The sequence below is a fragment of the Tachyglossus aculeatus genome, chromosome 17 (genome assembly GCF_015852505.1).
Source record: "Tachyglossus aculeatus isolate mTacAcu1 chromosome 17, mTacAcu1.pri, whole genome shotgun sequence".
In the NCBI taxonomy this organism is placed as follows: Eukaryota; Metazoa; Chordata; class Mammalia; order Monotremata; family Tachyglossidae; genus Tachyglossus; species Tachyglossus aculeatus.
Genome location: NC_052082.1, coordinates 42,011,364 through 42,024,362, shown reverse-complemented (window position 1 = coordinate 42,024,362; position 12,999 = coordinate 42,011,364). Strand labels below are relative to the sequence as shown.

Genomic DNA, 12,999 nt, shown 5'->3' with positions numbered 1-12,999 from the left:
GCAACTAATTCTCTTGTGTCCACCCCGCCGCTTAGTACAGTCTTGGCCCCGAGTAGATGTTTATCAGCATGGCTTAGTGGAAAGGGCACGGGCTTGGGAGTCAGAGGTTGTGGGTTCTAATTCCAGCTCTGCCACTTGTCATCTGTGTGACTCTGGGCAAGTCACTTAACTTCTCTGTGCCTCAGTTACCTCATCTGTAAAATGGGGGTTAAGAATGTGAGGCCCACATGGGACAACCTGATAACCTTGCAGGGCTTGGAAATAGTAAGCGCTTAACAGATGCCAACATCATCATTATTATTATTATTACCACCAAATACCAAAATGATCATTATTAGTGGCCTGCCCCTGAGGGGAGCAAAACCCTGGGGGAGCTCAGACATCCTCATCTACACTGTAAGCTTCTTATAGGCAATGGTCAAGTAGGGTGTTCTGTAGTTTTCTAAGTGCTTAGTATACTTGGCACACACTCAAAAGGTATGACTGAATAATGGACAGGAGCAAATTTCACATTCCCCAACCCTCTGCTTTTCTTAAGGGTGATCCTGAACAAACGTTGGCTTGTGGGAATCAGTCATTTATTAAGCACTTACTGTGTGCGGAGCACTGTATTAAGTGCTTGTGGGAGAACAATGCAATAGAGTTGGTTAGACCCCTTCTATGAGGAGCTTATAGTCTAGAAGGGGAGAAATTAAAATAAACAATTGATATGTACAAAAGTGCTGTGGGGCTGAGGGTGGGATCAGTCAGTTAATTGTAGACTGTGAGCTCCTTGTGGACAGGGAATGTCCCTGTTTATTGTTGTATTGTATTATCCCAAGCACTTAGTACAGTGCTCTGCACACAGTAAGTGCTCAATAAATACAATTGAATGAATGAACTAATTACAGTGCAGAGCACTGTACTAAGCACTTGGGAGAGGTACTCCATAACAATATAACAGATACATTCCCTGCCCACAGAGAGCTTCAGGGTGAATATCAAGTGAAGGACGGCGAATGGGATGGGAGGCAAGTGGCTGAAATGTATTACATCCAGGGCTCCAAATCGGCCTGGATGTCTAGACTGTTAGCCCAATGTGGGCAGGGATTGTCTCTCTTTATTGCTATATTGTACTTTCCAAGCACTTAGTACAGTGCTCAGGGCTTGCTCTCTTTATTCATCTCCCCTCCCAGCCCCACAGCTATTATGGACCTACCTGAAATGTATTTATTTCTATTAATGTCTGCCTCCCCCTCTAGACTGTAAGCTCATTGTGGGCAGGGGATGTATGTGTTGTATTGTTATACTGTACTCTCCCAAGTGTTTGACACAGTGCTCTGCACACAGTAAGTGCTCAATAAATACGGTTGATTTTAAAGGAAGGAATGGTCCTTTTAGGACTGGGCTAAGATAGAGAAACTGGACTCTCTTATTGCCAGTAAGCTCCTCGTGGGCAGGGAATATCATCATCATCATCAATCGTATTTATTGAGCACTTACTATGTGCAGAGCACTGTACTAAGTGCTTGAGCACTGTCTGTCACCTCTGTTGTACGGAACTCTCCCGAGTGCTTAGTACGGTGCTCTGCACACAGGAGACGCTCAATAAATACCATCAATTGACTGATGTGGTCATTCTGCCTAATCCCAAAGAATGAGCCCAGAGGTTGCCTGTACTGTCAGAGAGGTGAGGAGAGAAAACAGGTCAAGCAACCAATCAGTCACAGAGCTGGTAGACAAACTTCCAGCAAAAAGGAGCTTACAGACTACAGGGGAAGGTTCCTACTGAAGTTTCAGGTTGTTCGGGTCTTTTCTCTGGCTGGTTGCACTTGGCTTTTCCTTTTACCTCTTTTTACAATGTAGGGTCTTCTAGCCCGAGTCGCCCAGGCTCTGGGAAGATAATAATGACAATAATGATGGTATTTTAAGCGCTTACTATGTGCCAGGCACTGTTCTAAGCGGCTGGGTGGATACAAGCAACGGTCAGAAACGGTCCCTGTCCCACTTGGCGCTCACAGTCGATCCCCATTTTACAGATGAGGTACCGGAGGCCCCGAAAAGTGAAGCGACTTGCCCAAGGTCACCCGGCAGATAAGTGGCAAAGTTGGGATTAGAACCCATGACCTTCTAACTCCCAGGCCCGCGCTCTATCCACTACACAGTGCTGCTTCTCAAGATGCACAAGGATGTGGGGCCCTCAGTGTTGCGTGAAGTTTTATCCCCAGAATTTAACAGTACACAAGAAGCCAATGACCCAAGATTCACTACTGCCTCTCCTTGCCCTCTTTTGAGCTCAGGAAGCTCTACCACCATCTACATCTGCCTTCAAATACAGGGCCAGGTTGCAGTGGAGAAGGAGGGACCCCAAAATACTTGTGTGTCACCTCCCCGCCCTCCATCGACATTACTCTGTGCCCAGAAAAACTCCTGCCTCCCTTCTGCTTTCTGGAGGGAAAGGGATGAACAAGAGAAGGTCCTTTCGGGGCTCTGGGGCCCGATCAACTCACCAGGTGGGCTGGAGACGGCGACCTCGTGTCCTTCACTGTGGCGCTGGATGGGACATCGAGGAGAGGCCACTTCATCTGTAGGTACTGTGTGGGGGACACAAAGCGGGAGAGGTTACATCCAGTGATACCCAGAGAGCACAGGTGAATCCGCAACACAGTACTCCAGGAGAGACTCGATCCGCTCGGTTTCCACCAAAACCCGAACGTTTTCCCACTCTTCAGTCCCCAAATGTCCTCGCCCATCCGCTCCTTTCTCCTCCAGACAAAGCCAAGCAGCAAAAACTCGAGGACGGGCTCCACTGTCTTAAATGTTTTTTTTTCCCCCATCTAGGCGTTAAAGGGTAAGCCCCCACTGAGACCAGGGAATGTGTTCTTTGCTTCTCGTGCTCTTTCTACACTCTAAATCATCACTGACTGATTGACAGCAGACTTGCACCAATTCTCTTTCAGAGGGGAAACCCCAAATTCATTGGGGACACAGGTTGGGCTTTCAACCTCTCCTGGGTTGCTTTTAATCCAGCGATGGCATGTACTGAGCACTTGATGTGTGCAAAGCCCCTTCCCTTTAGCCACAGGTTTGGAGGAATTTGCTCTTCCTTGTTCCTGGGCGTTCAGCCCGGCTAGAGCGGGATGGGTAGGGCAACCAGCAAGCGGCTGTAATCAAAACAAATTATTGAGTCTGGATTCATGGAGGGGTCTGATTGCTTCTTAGCAGGCACTGGGCGGTGACATACTAAAAAAAAAGTTACCATGGTGATGAAGGTGTCTCATTTGCTCCTTCTCTCTCCCCACCCCTCACTCCCACTTTTTATAGTATTTGTTTAGCACGTACTCTGTGCCAGGCACTGTGCTGGGGTAGATTCAAGCCAATCGGGTCCGCCACAGTCCATGTCCCATGTGAGGCTCAAAGTCTTAATCCCCATTTCACAGGTGAGGCAACTGAAGCCCAGAGAAATGAAATCAATCAATCGTATTTATTGAGCGCTTACTGTGTGCAGAACACTGTACTAAGTGCTTGGGAAGTACAAGTTGGCAACATATACAGTCCCTACCCAACAGTGGGCTCAAAGTCTAAAAGAAATGACCTACCCAAGGTCACACAGAAGACAGGTGGCGGAGCGGGGATGAGAACCCAGATCCTTCTCACTCCCAGGCCCGTGCTCTAACCACCAGGCCATGCTGCTTCCCCTTCTTTCCTCTGACTGAACCCAACACCACAGAAGCTCAGAATAGGATTCTGGGCAAGAGCCCAGAAGCAAAATCCCTTAGCCGGCCTGATAGTTTCTGTTGGTGGCCCTAAGGTTGTGTCATGCAACTTTATAGAAAAAAAAACCAACCCCCACCCCCCCCGCCCCCAAAACAGGCCGTTTTATGACCGGAGGCAATCTGGAATCTAAAACGCTCCTTTTTCTGTTAATTTTCAGTTTTACACAGAAAAGTGGGAGGATTAGATTCCAATCCCCTTACACCATAAAACACCACAGCGTTCCCAGTAAACTGTATTTTGAAGGCCAGAATGGGTTGAGCTTCTAACCCCATTTTTGGTGTAAGGCCGGGTTCCCTTTGGTAGACAAAACCTAGCACGGTGAGGGCCCGGGAGGTGCTCAGGTTTCATAGCCTTGAAGGAACAGAGAACAAGGAACACCAGCTGAAAGAAAATAAAGTAGAAGCAGCGTGGCTTAGTGGATAGAACCCAGGCCTGAGAGTCAGGAGGTCGTGGGTTCTAATCCCAGCTCCACTGCATGTCTGCTATGTGACCCTGGGCAAGACACTTCACTTCTCTGTGCCTCAGTAACCTTATCTGGAAAATGGGGATTGAGAATGAGCCCCACGTAGGACAGGGATTGTGTTCTACCCGATTATTCATTCATTTCATTCATTCAATCGTATTTATTGAGTGCTTACTGTGTGCAGAGCACTGTACTAAGTGCTCGGAAAGTACAAGTTGGCAACGTATAGAGACGGTCCCTACCCAACAACGGGCTCACAGTCTAGAAGGGAGAGACAGACAACAAAACATGTGGAAAGGTGTCAAGTCGTCAGAAAAAAAAAGAATTAAAGCTAAATGCACATCATTAACCAAATAAATAAGAGAGTAAATCTGTACAAACATATATACAGGTGCTGTGGGGAGGGGAAGGAGGTAGGGTTGGGGGGATGGGGAGGAGGAGAGGAAAAAGGGGGCTCAGTGTGGGAAGGCCTCTTGAAGGAGGTGAGCTCTCAGTAGGGGTTTGAAGAGGAGAAGAGAGCTGGCTTGGCGGATCATCATCATCATCAATCGTATTTATTGAGTGCTTACTATGTGCAGAGCACTGTACTAAGCGCTTGGGAAGTACAAATTGGCAACATAGAGAGACAGTCCCTACCCAACAGTGGGCTCACAGTCTAAAAGGGGAAGACAGAGAACAAAACCAAACATACTAACAAAATAAAATAAATAGAATAGATATGTACAAGTAAAATAAATAAATAAATAGAGTAATAAATATGTACAAACATATATACACATATACAGGTGCTGTGGGGAAGGGAAGGAGGTAAGAAGGTGGGATGGAGAGGGGGACGAGGGGGAGAGGAAGGAAGGGGCTCAGTCTGGGAAGGCCTCCTGGAGGAGGTGAGCTCTCAATAGGGCCTTGAAGGTAGGAAGAGAGCTAGCTTGGCAGATGGGCAGAGGGAGGGCATTCCAGGCCCGGGGGAGGACGTGGGCCAGGGGTCGACGGCGGGACAGGCGAGAACCAGGCACAGTGAGGAGGTTAGCAGCAGAGGAGCGGAAGGTGCAGGCTGGGCTGCAGAAGGAGACAAGGGAGGTGAGGTAGGAGGGGGCGAGGGGATGGACAGCCTTGAAGCTGAGAGTGAGGAGTTTTTGCCTGGTGCGTAGGTTGACTGGCAGCCACTGGAGATTTTTGAGGAGGGGAGTAACATGCCCAGAGCATTTCTGCACAAAGATGATCTGGGCAGCAGCGTGAAGTATAGACTGAAGTGGGGAGAGACAGGAGGATGGGAGATCAGAAAGGAGGCTGATGCAAGTTACCTAACATCTTTATGCACCAGTTTCTTCATCTGCAAAACGGGGATTAAATCCTACTCCTTCCTACTTAGACTGTGAACCTCATGTGGGGACAGGAACTGTGTCCAACCTACTTATCTTGCATAAATCCCAGCTCTCACTACAGTGTTTGGCTCATAGTAAACACTTATCAAATAATCATCATAATGGTAATAATTGTGGTATTTGTTACGCGCTTCCTTTGTTTCCAAGCACTGTATTAAGCGCTGAGGTGGATACAAGCAAATCAGGTTGGACACAGTCCCTGTCCTACATGGTGCTCACAGTCTCCATTCCCATTTTACAGATGAGGTAACTGAGGCCCAGAGAAGTGAAGGGACTTACCCAAGGTCACACAGCAGACAAGTGGCAGAGTTGGGATTAGAATCCATAACCTTCTGACTCCGAGGTCCAGGCTCCATCCACTACTCTATGCTGCTTCTCTAAATATTAATCTGGTCACTATTTGTACTTGCAGTGGATAATAATAATAATTATGGTATTTGTTAAGCGCTCACTATGTGCCAAGCACTGTTCTAAGCGCTGGGGTAAATACAAGGTAATCAGGTTGTCCCATGTGGGGCTCACAGTCTCAATATCTATTTTATAGATGAGGTAACTGAGGCACAGAGAAGTGAAGTGACTTGCCCAGTGTCACATAGCAGACAAGTGGCGGAGCCAGGATTAGAACCCACAACCTCTGACTCCCTGCTTTTGCCACTGGGCCATTCTGAGAAGAGAATCAGAGAACAAAGAAACAGATGATGTCCCTGTTTTCTGGTAAGGAAGAGAATGCCAAGGAAACAAAGAGAAGGAATTGGAGCTACAAGGTAACACTTCCCTTTCCTATTCCCATCTTGGTCTCTTGATCAAAACACACCAATCAATCAATCAATCATATTTATTGAGTGCTTACTGTGTGTACAGCACTGTACTAAGCGCTTGGGAAGTACAAGTTGGCAACATATAGAGACAGTCCCTACCCAGCAGTGGGCTCACAGTCTAGAAGGGGGAGACAGAGAACAAAACCAAACATATGAACAAAATAAAATAAATAGAATAGATATGTACAAGTAACATAAATAAATAGGGTAATAAATATGTACAAACATATATCCATATATACAGGTGCTGTGGGGAAGGGAAGGAGGTAAGACGGAATCCATCGACGCCATACTTCAGAGAAGGCTGGGAACAAATACCTGCAAACCATCTGAGATGGCCAGAGGAAGTCATCTGTGCTCTTGTCCGGGCCTGAGTGGTTCATTTCCAATTGTTAAATTGTCCTCTTCCAAGTGCTTAGTACAGTGGTTTGCATGCAGTAAGTGTTCAATAAATACGACTAAATGAATGAATTCATTCAATCATATTTACTGAGTGCTTACAGCATGCAGAGCATTGGGAGATTACAACGCAAGAGTGGAGAAGTGGCGTGGCCTAGTGAAGGAGCATGGGCTTGGAGTCAGAAGGATCTGGACTCTAATCCTGGCTCTGCCGCTTGTCTGCTGGGTGTCCTTGGGCAAGTCACTTAACTTTTCTTTGCCTCAGTTACCTCATCTGTAAAACGGGGATTCATTCATTCATTCAACTGTATTTACTGAGCGCTTAATGTGTGCAGAACACTGTACTAAGCACTTGGGAGTGGACAATACAACAATAAACAGTCACAACCCCTGCCTATTACGAGCTTACAGCTTGTCTGCTGGGTGTCCTTGGGCAAGTCACTTAACTTTTTTTTGCCTCAGTCACTTCTGTAAAATGGGGATTCATTCATTCATTCAACTGTATTTACTGAACGTTTAATGTGTGCAGAGCACCGTACTAAGCACTTGGGAGTGGATAATACAACAATAAACAGTCTCAACCCCTGCCTATTACGAGCTTACAGTTTAGAGGTGGGGGAGAAAGACATTAATACACATAAAATTACAGAAATATAAAATTACAGATTAAGAATGTGAGCCCCATGTGGGACAGGGACTGTGTCCAATTAATTTTCCTCTACCCCCCTCAACCCCCCAGGAGTGCTTAATACAATGCCTGGCACATATGTGCATAACCAACACGATGATGTATTTTCCTGATGTATTTTTATTTACCCGTAAAATGGGGATTAAATCCAACTCCCTCCTACTTAGACTCCCATGTGGAACAGGGACTGTGTCCAACCTGATCGATCAGTACCCACCCCAGTGCTTAGAACAGTGCATGGCAATAGTGAGCGCTGAACAAGTACCATCGTTATTGTTGCTACGTATTATGATGGGCCTCCTGACTTACGCTGCCTCTAGTTTGGGTCTGCTGAGGACACACTGTCCACCTGTCTTATCTCCAGCCTCTTCGCAATGGCCTGGGCACTGCTTTATGGGGTGGGATGGAAACTGGGGCTCCAGAGCCACTTCCGCAACTGTGGAAACTTCACGGGGGCAAGGCCACAGGCGAACCCCGCTGTCTGGCAGGGGATCTGGTTTGGCTGCCCATGCCGGGCTGGAGCTGAAGAGATTATCTAGAGACAAACTAGGCTCTCCCTGACTAAGCCCCACTTTCCTCTTCTCCCACTCCCTTCTGCGTCGCCCTGGCTTGCTCCCTTTATTCATCCCCCCAGTCCCGGCCCTACAGCACTTGAGTACATATCTATCATTTATCTATTTATATTAACGTCTAGACCCTAAGTTCATTGTGGGCAGGGAATGTGCCTGTTTTATTGCACTCTCCCAGTTGCTTAAAACAGTGCTCTGCACACAGTAAGTGTTGAAGAACTACAACTGACTAACGGGTGACACTTGTCTCACTGATGTGTTCCTGGAAAATGTCCCGGGAAATCCCTGATATGAAGATGGGAGGGTGAGGGGGAGGTTGAGGAGCGGAAACGTTTCTAATTTCTGGCTGCCACTCTCTAGCTCCTAAAGGTCCACCTGACCCCAGGCCCCGGATTTTGCAGCCGTGCTGGAGGCTCACCCTATTCCTCTCTCCAAAACAGGTTCACGGAGAATAAACCCTTTCCGGGATTAGAATCCGGGATCACTGGCTGTCAGGCCCATGCTTTATCCCTCTGCCCGTGAGAAGCTCATAGCCGCAAACTGGGCATCATTCCAACCCCTGCTGATTACTGGGATCGGATTGGTCTTCGAACACACTGGATCGAAGGGAATGGGGCCAATGGCCCCTTCAGTCTGTGAAACCTAAAACGGAGACGGAAATAGCCTGCTCCTCAACGGGGATCGATATGGAGGGCAAAGTGGAAGTGCAAGGGGTTTGGAATAAGTATAAACCACTTCCTGCTCTCTGCACTCCATGGCAAATTCCTTTCTTCCTCACAAGTGGCACATGCCTTTCCCAAAGAGAGGGCTCATATTTTTCTAATCCTCATGAGGTCAGCTTGGGTGGGTAAAAGTAAACGATACTCTTGGCCTTCTCAGGATTTCATCACAGGCTGGATCCACAGTTACTTTGGGGCCACCGAGTCAGAGGAAGTTGTTTCTCTCTCAATGTGAACACCACCTGGATGTTGCTAGATTGTCTAACAGTTGTTAATAATAACAGTGGTATTTTTAAGCTCTTACTATGTGCCAGGCACTGTACTAAGCAGTGGGGTGGATACAAGGAAACCGGATGGGACACAGTCCCTGTCCCATGTGGGGCTCACAGTCTCAATCCCCATTTTACAGATGAGGGAATTTAGGCACAGAGAATTGAAGTGACTTCCCCAAGGTCACTCAGCAGACAAGTGGCAGTGCCGGGATTAGAACCTAGGTCCTTCTGACTCCTAGGACCATACTCTATCCTCTAGGCAATATTGCTTTCTTGATGGCAGGGGTCAAGTATTATTATATTGTACTCTCCCAAGCACTTAATAACATGCTCTGCAGACCGTAGAAACTCAATAATTATAATTGATAATAATAATAATGGTACTTGCTAAGCATTTACTCTGCACCAAACACTGTGCCAAGAACTGGGATAAATACAAGTTAATTAGGTTGGACCAGTTCCTGTCCCACATGGGGCTCAGTCTTCACCCCCACTTTACAGAAGGGAAGTGACTTGCCCGGAGTCACACAGCAGACATGTGGCGGAGCTGAGATAAGAATCCAGAACCTTCTGACTCTGAGGCCCATGATCCATCCACCAGGCCATGCTGCTTGAAAAGCCCCTAAGTTTGGTGATAGAGGTGGCTGAGGGATCCAGAGACATGGGAAAGGAGCCTGGCTACCAGAGCAAGAGGTTGAAGAATAATCGTATGGGAGGAGAAAAGAGCAGGAGCTCATATTTTTAAGCAAAGAGAGGGAATGGTGTTAGAGACACAGGTAGGGAGGACAGAGACAGGAGGTGAAAGAGAGTGAAGACAGGCAAGAGGAAGGGGTAATACAGCAGACTGGGGATGGAGAAAATTCACGCTTGATTGCTTCGATTTTAGCGACAAAGTAGTTGGCAAGGTCTTCAGGGGTTAGAGAAGGTGGTGCTAGAGAAACTAGGGGATTTAATTGGGAGTTTATAGTCGATGTGGGTGTATGAGTCAATGAGGGAGGAGTACAACTTTGGTTAGAGAAATGAATTATAGCAGAGAGAACATGAATGATGGAGTGCTTTAAACACAACGGCCAGTGGTCTGCTTCACAGCCTGCTAAGTACTGTTGTATCCCTCCACAGCACTCAGTACAACGCTTGGCATAGTAAGTGCTTAACAAATACCATTATCAGCGGGATGGCTAAACTTTGGATAGCTTTGAAGGGTAGAGAGATGTGAATACAGCGAGCTTTCAGAAACAGACCGAAGCATAAACCAGAGAAGGGAGGGGCTGAAGGCAGGAGATCAGCAAGGACAGCACTCCAGTAGTGAAGTCGGGGTAGGATAAGAACCCGGATCCTGGTGCGGTACTAGTTGGGATGGAGAAGAAGAGGCCAATCTAGGAAAAGTGGAGGAAAAAATGGCAGGCTTTAGCAACAGACTGACCACGATTGTTGAAAGTCATCGATGGGCGGAGGCTGATAATGAAGTTGTGGGGTTTTAGAACAGGGACGATGGTGGTGCTGAACTCGGGGGAGGAAAAGTTTAATGGAAGGACAAAAAAATGAGTCCAGATTTAAGGCTACTGAGCTTGGGAAGCAGCATGTCTAGTGGATAGGGCACAGGCCTGGGACTCAGAAGGTCATGGGTTCTAATCCCGGCTCCATCACCTATCTGCTGGGTGACTTTGGGCAAGTCACTTCACTTCTCTGAGCCTCAGTTACGTCATCTGTAAATTGGGGATTGAGACCGTGAGCCCTAGGTGGGACCGGGACTGTGTCCAACTTGATTTGCTCTTAGTACAGTGCCTGACACATAGTAAGCACTTAACCAATATCATTACTTAAAGCCAGCAAAGAGTAGAGGCTACTAACAAGATTGTTAACCCTGTGGTGGGAAAGTTTAATGGAAGTGGGAAAATGAGTTCTGTTTTATGGCTATTGAGCTTGAGATGCCAGTGGGAGGTGTGGAGATGTGTGGAGATGTCCTAGAAGCAGGAGGAAATGAGACACTGCTGAGGAAGAGAGGTGTCCGGGCTAGTGAGGTAGATTTGACTGTCAACATAAAAGCTGAAGCCCTTTCCTCACTGAGCAAGGGAGTGAAAAGAGAGAGAGAAGTCAGGGATTCGGGACAAAAGACTTGAACAAACTCCCAGTTGGGCAGGGTGAAGGAAGAAGAGCCAGGGAAAGGGAACGGGAAGGAGGGTCGAGAAAGATGGGAGGAGGAGGAGGAGGATGATAATGGCATTTAGGTACTTACTTTGTGCAAAGCACTGTACTAAGTGCTGGGAGAAACAGGAAAAGGATTGTGGGTAAAACCAAAGTTGGATGGCATTCGCAAGAAAAAAGAAGGTGACTGGAAGCCAAGCTCATTAAATTTGGCTAGAAGGAGGTCATTGGTGACACAGGAGAGAGAGGAGGTCTCAGAAGAGCTTAAGGGAGCAGAAATCCAGCTGCAGTGGGTTAAAAAAGGAGGAAAGGAACTGAAGGCAGTTGGGTGTACTCAACAGCACAGGCCTGGGCTCTATTCCAAGATCTGCTACTTGTCTCCTGGGAGACCCTGGGCAAGTCATTTCACTCTTCTGTGCCTTAGTTACCTCACCAGTGAAGTGGGGATTAAACACCTATTCTCTCTCCTACTTAGACTGTGAGCCCCAAGTGGGGCCTGATTGTCGTGCATCTCCCCCAGTGTTCAGTACAGTGCCTGGCACATAGTAAGTACTTAACAAATACCTTAAAAAGCAAAGGAGCCACTGGAAAGCAAATATTTTTTCCCTCATAGTTGAAAATGTCTCAAAACTATCACCGCCACCACCAACCTGCTGCAGAGAAGCAGCACAGCCTAATGGCAAGAGCACGGGCTTGGGAGTCTGAAACCATGGGTTCTAATCCCGGCTCTGCCATTTATCTGCTGGGCAAGTCACTTCACTTCTCTGGGCCTCAGTTGCCTCATCTGTAAAATGGGGATTAAGACTGTGAGCTCCATCTGGGACAGGGACTGTGTCCAACCTGATTACCTGGTATCTATTCCAGGGGTTAGAACAGTGCTTGGCATATAGTAAGTGCTTAATGCTATTGTTATTATTATTACTATTATTATTATTATTATTATTATTAAAAAGGCTGTTCCTGGTGAGTTGGGAGGGGGTGGTGGCGGGGGGACCAGTGGGGGAAGGGAAGCTAGGAGAATCACAGGAGGGGGATGGGCAACCCACTTCCAATTTATTAATTCCAGAAACCCTTTTGAGTCATTGGTGAAGGAGCAAAGGGAATGAATGCATGGACTGGAATATCTGGGGTTTGGTAGCCCTCCCTCAGCTGAGTGCCCTGCTTGCTGAAGAACACTCAGAACAGAACTTCTCACAATGTGCTCAGCTACCCACAGATTTTGAGAGGCAATGTGTCCTAGTGGATACAGCCTGGGAGTCAGAGGGTCATGGGTTCTAATCCCAGATCTGCCAGATGTCTGTGGTGTGACCTTGGGCAAGTCACTTCACTTCTCTGGGCCTCAATTACCTAAACTGTAAAATGGGGACTAAGGGTGTGAGCCCCACGTGGGTCAGGGACTGTGTTCAACCTGATTACCTTGTAAATAGCGCAGTGCTTAAAACAGTGCTTGGCACATAGTTAAGTGCCTAACAAATGCCATCATCACCACCATTATTATTAAGAATGCTGATAAAAGAAAAGGAAAAAAACACCTGCACTTTTTCTTGCCCCACTCTAGCCACACAGCACTTATGTACAGCTTTGTACATATTTATAGTATTTATTTATTTACAGTAATGTCCGTCTCCCCCTCTAGACCATAAGATTCTTGTGGTCAGGGAATGTGTCTGTTGTAGTATCCTCTCCCGAGCGCACAAAGGAAGTGCTCAATAAATACGATTGATCCCTCCTGAAAATTGAGAGGATATTCTGGATGGGGGAGGGGTATCTAGAGATCTGCGTGGGAGG

General features: G+C 47.2%; 1 protein-coding gene across 1 annotated transcript in view; it reads right to left on the bottom strand.

The window, feature by feature from the left end:
- Positions 1 to 12,999, bottom strand: part of TCF7L1 (transcription factor 7 like 1) — a 153,934-nt gene that overhangs the window by 15,001 nt on the left and 125,934 nt on the right. Inside the window, exon 4 of the mRNA XM_038759074.1 lies at positions 2,490 to 2,573. Coding sequence (XP_038615002.1) covers positions 2,490 to 2,573 — 84 coding nt within the window. The remainder of the gene's footprint in view (positions 1 to 2,489; positions 2,574 to 12,999) is intronic.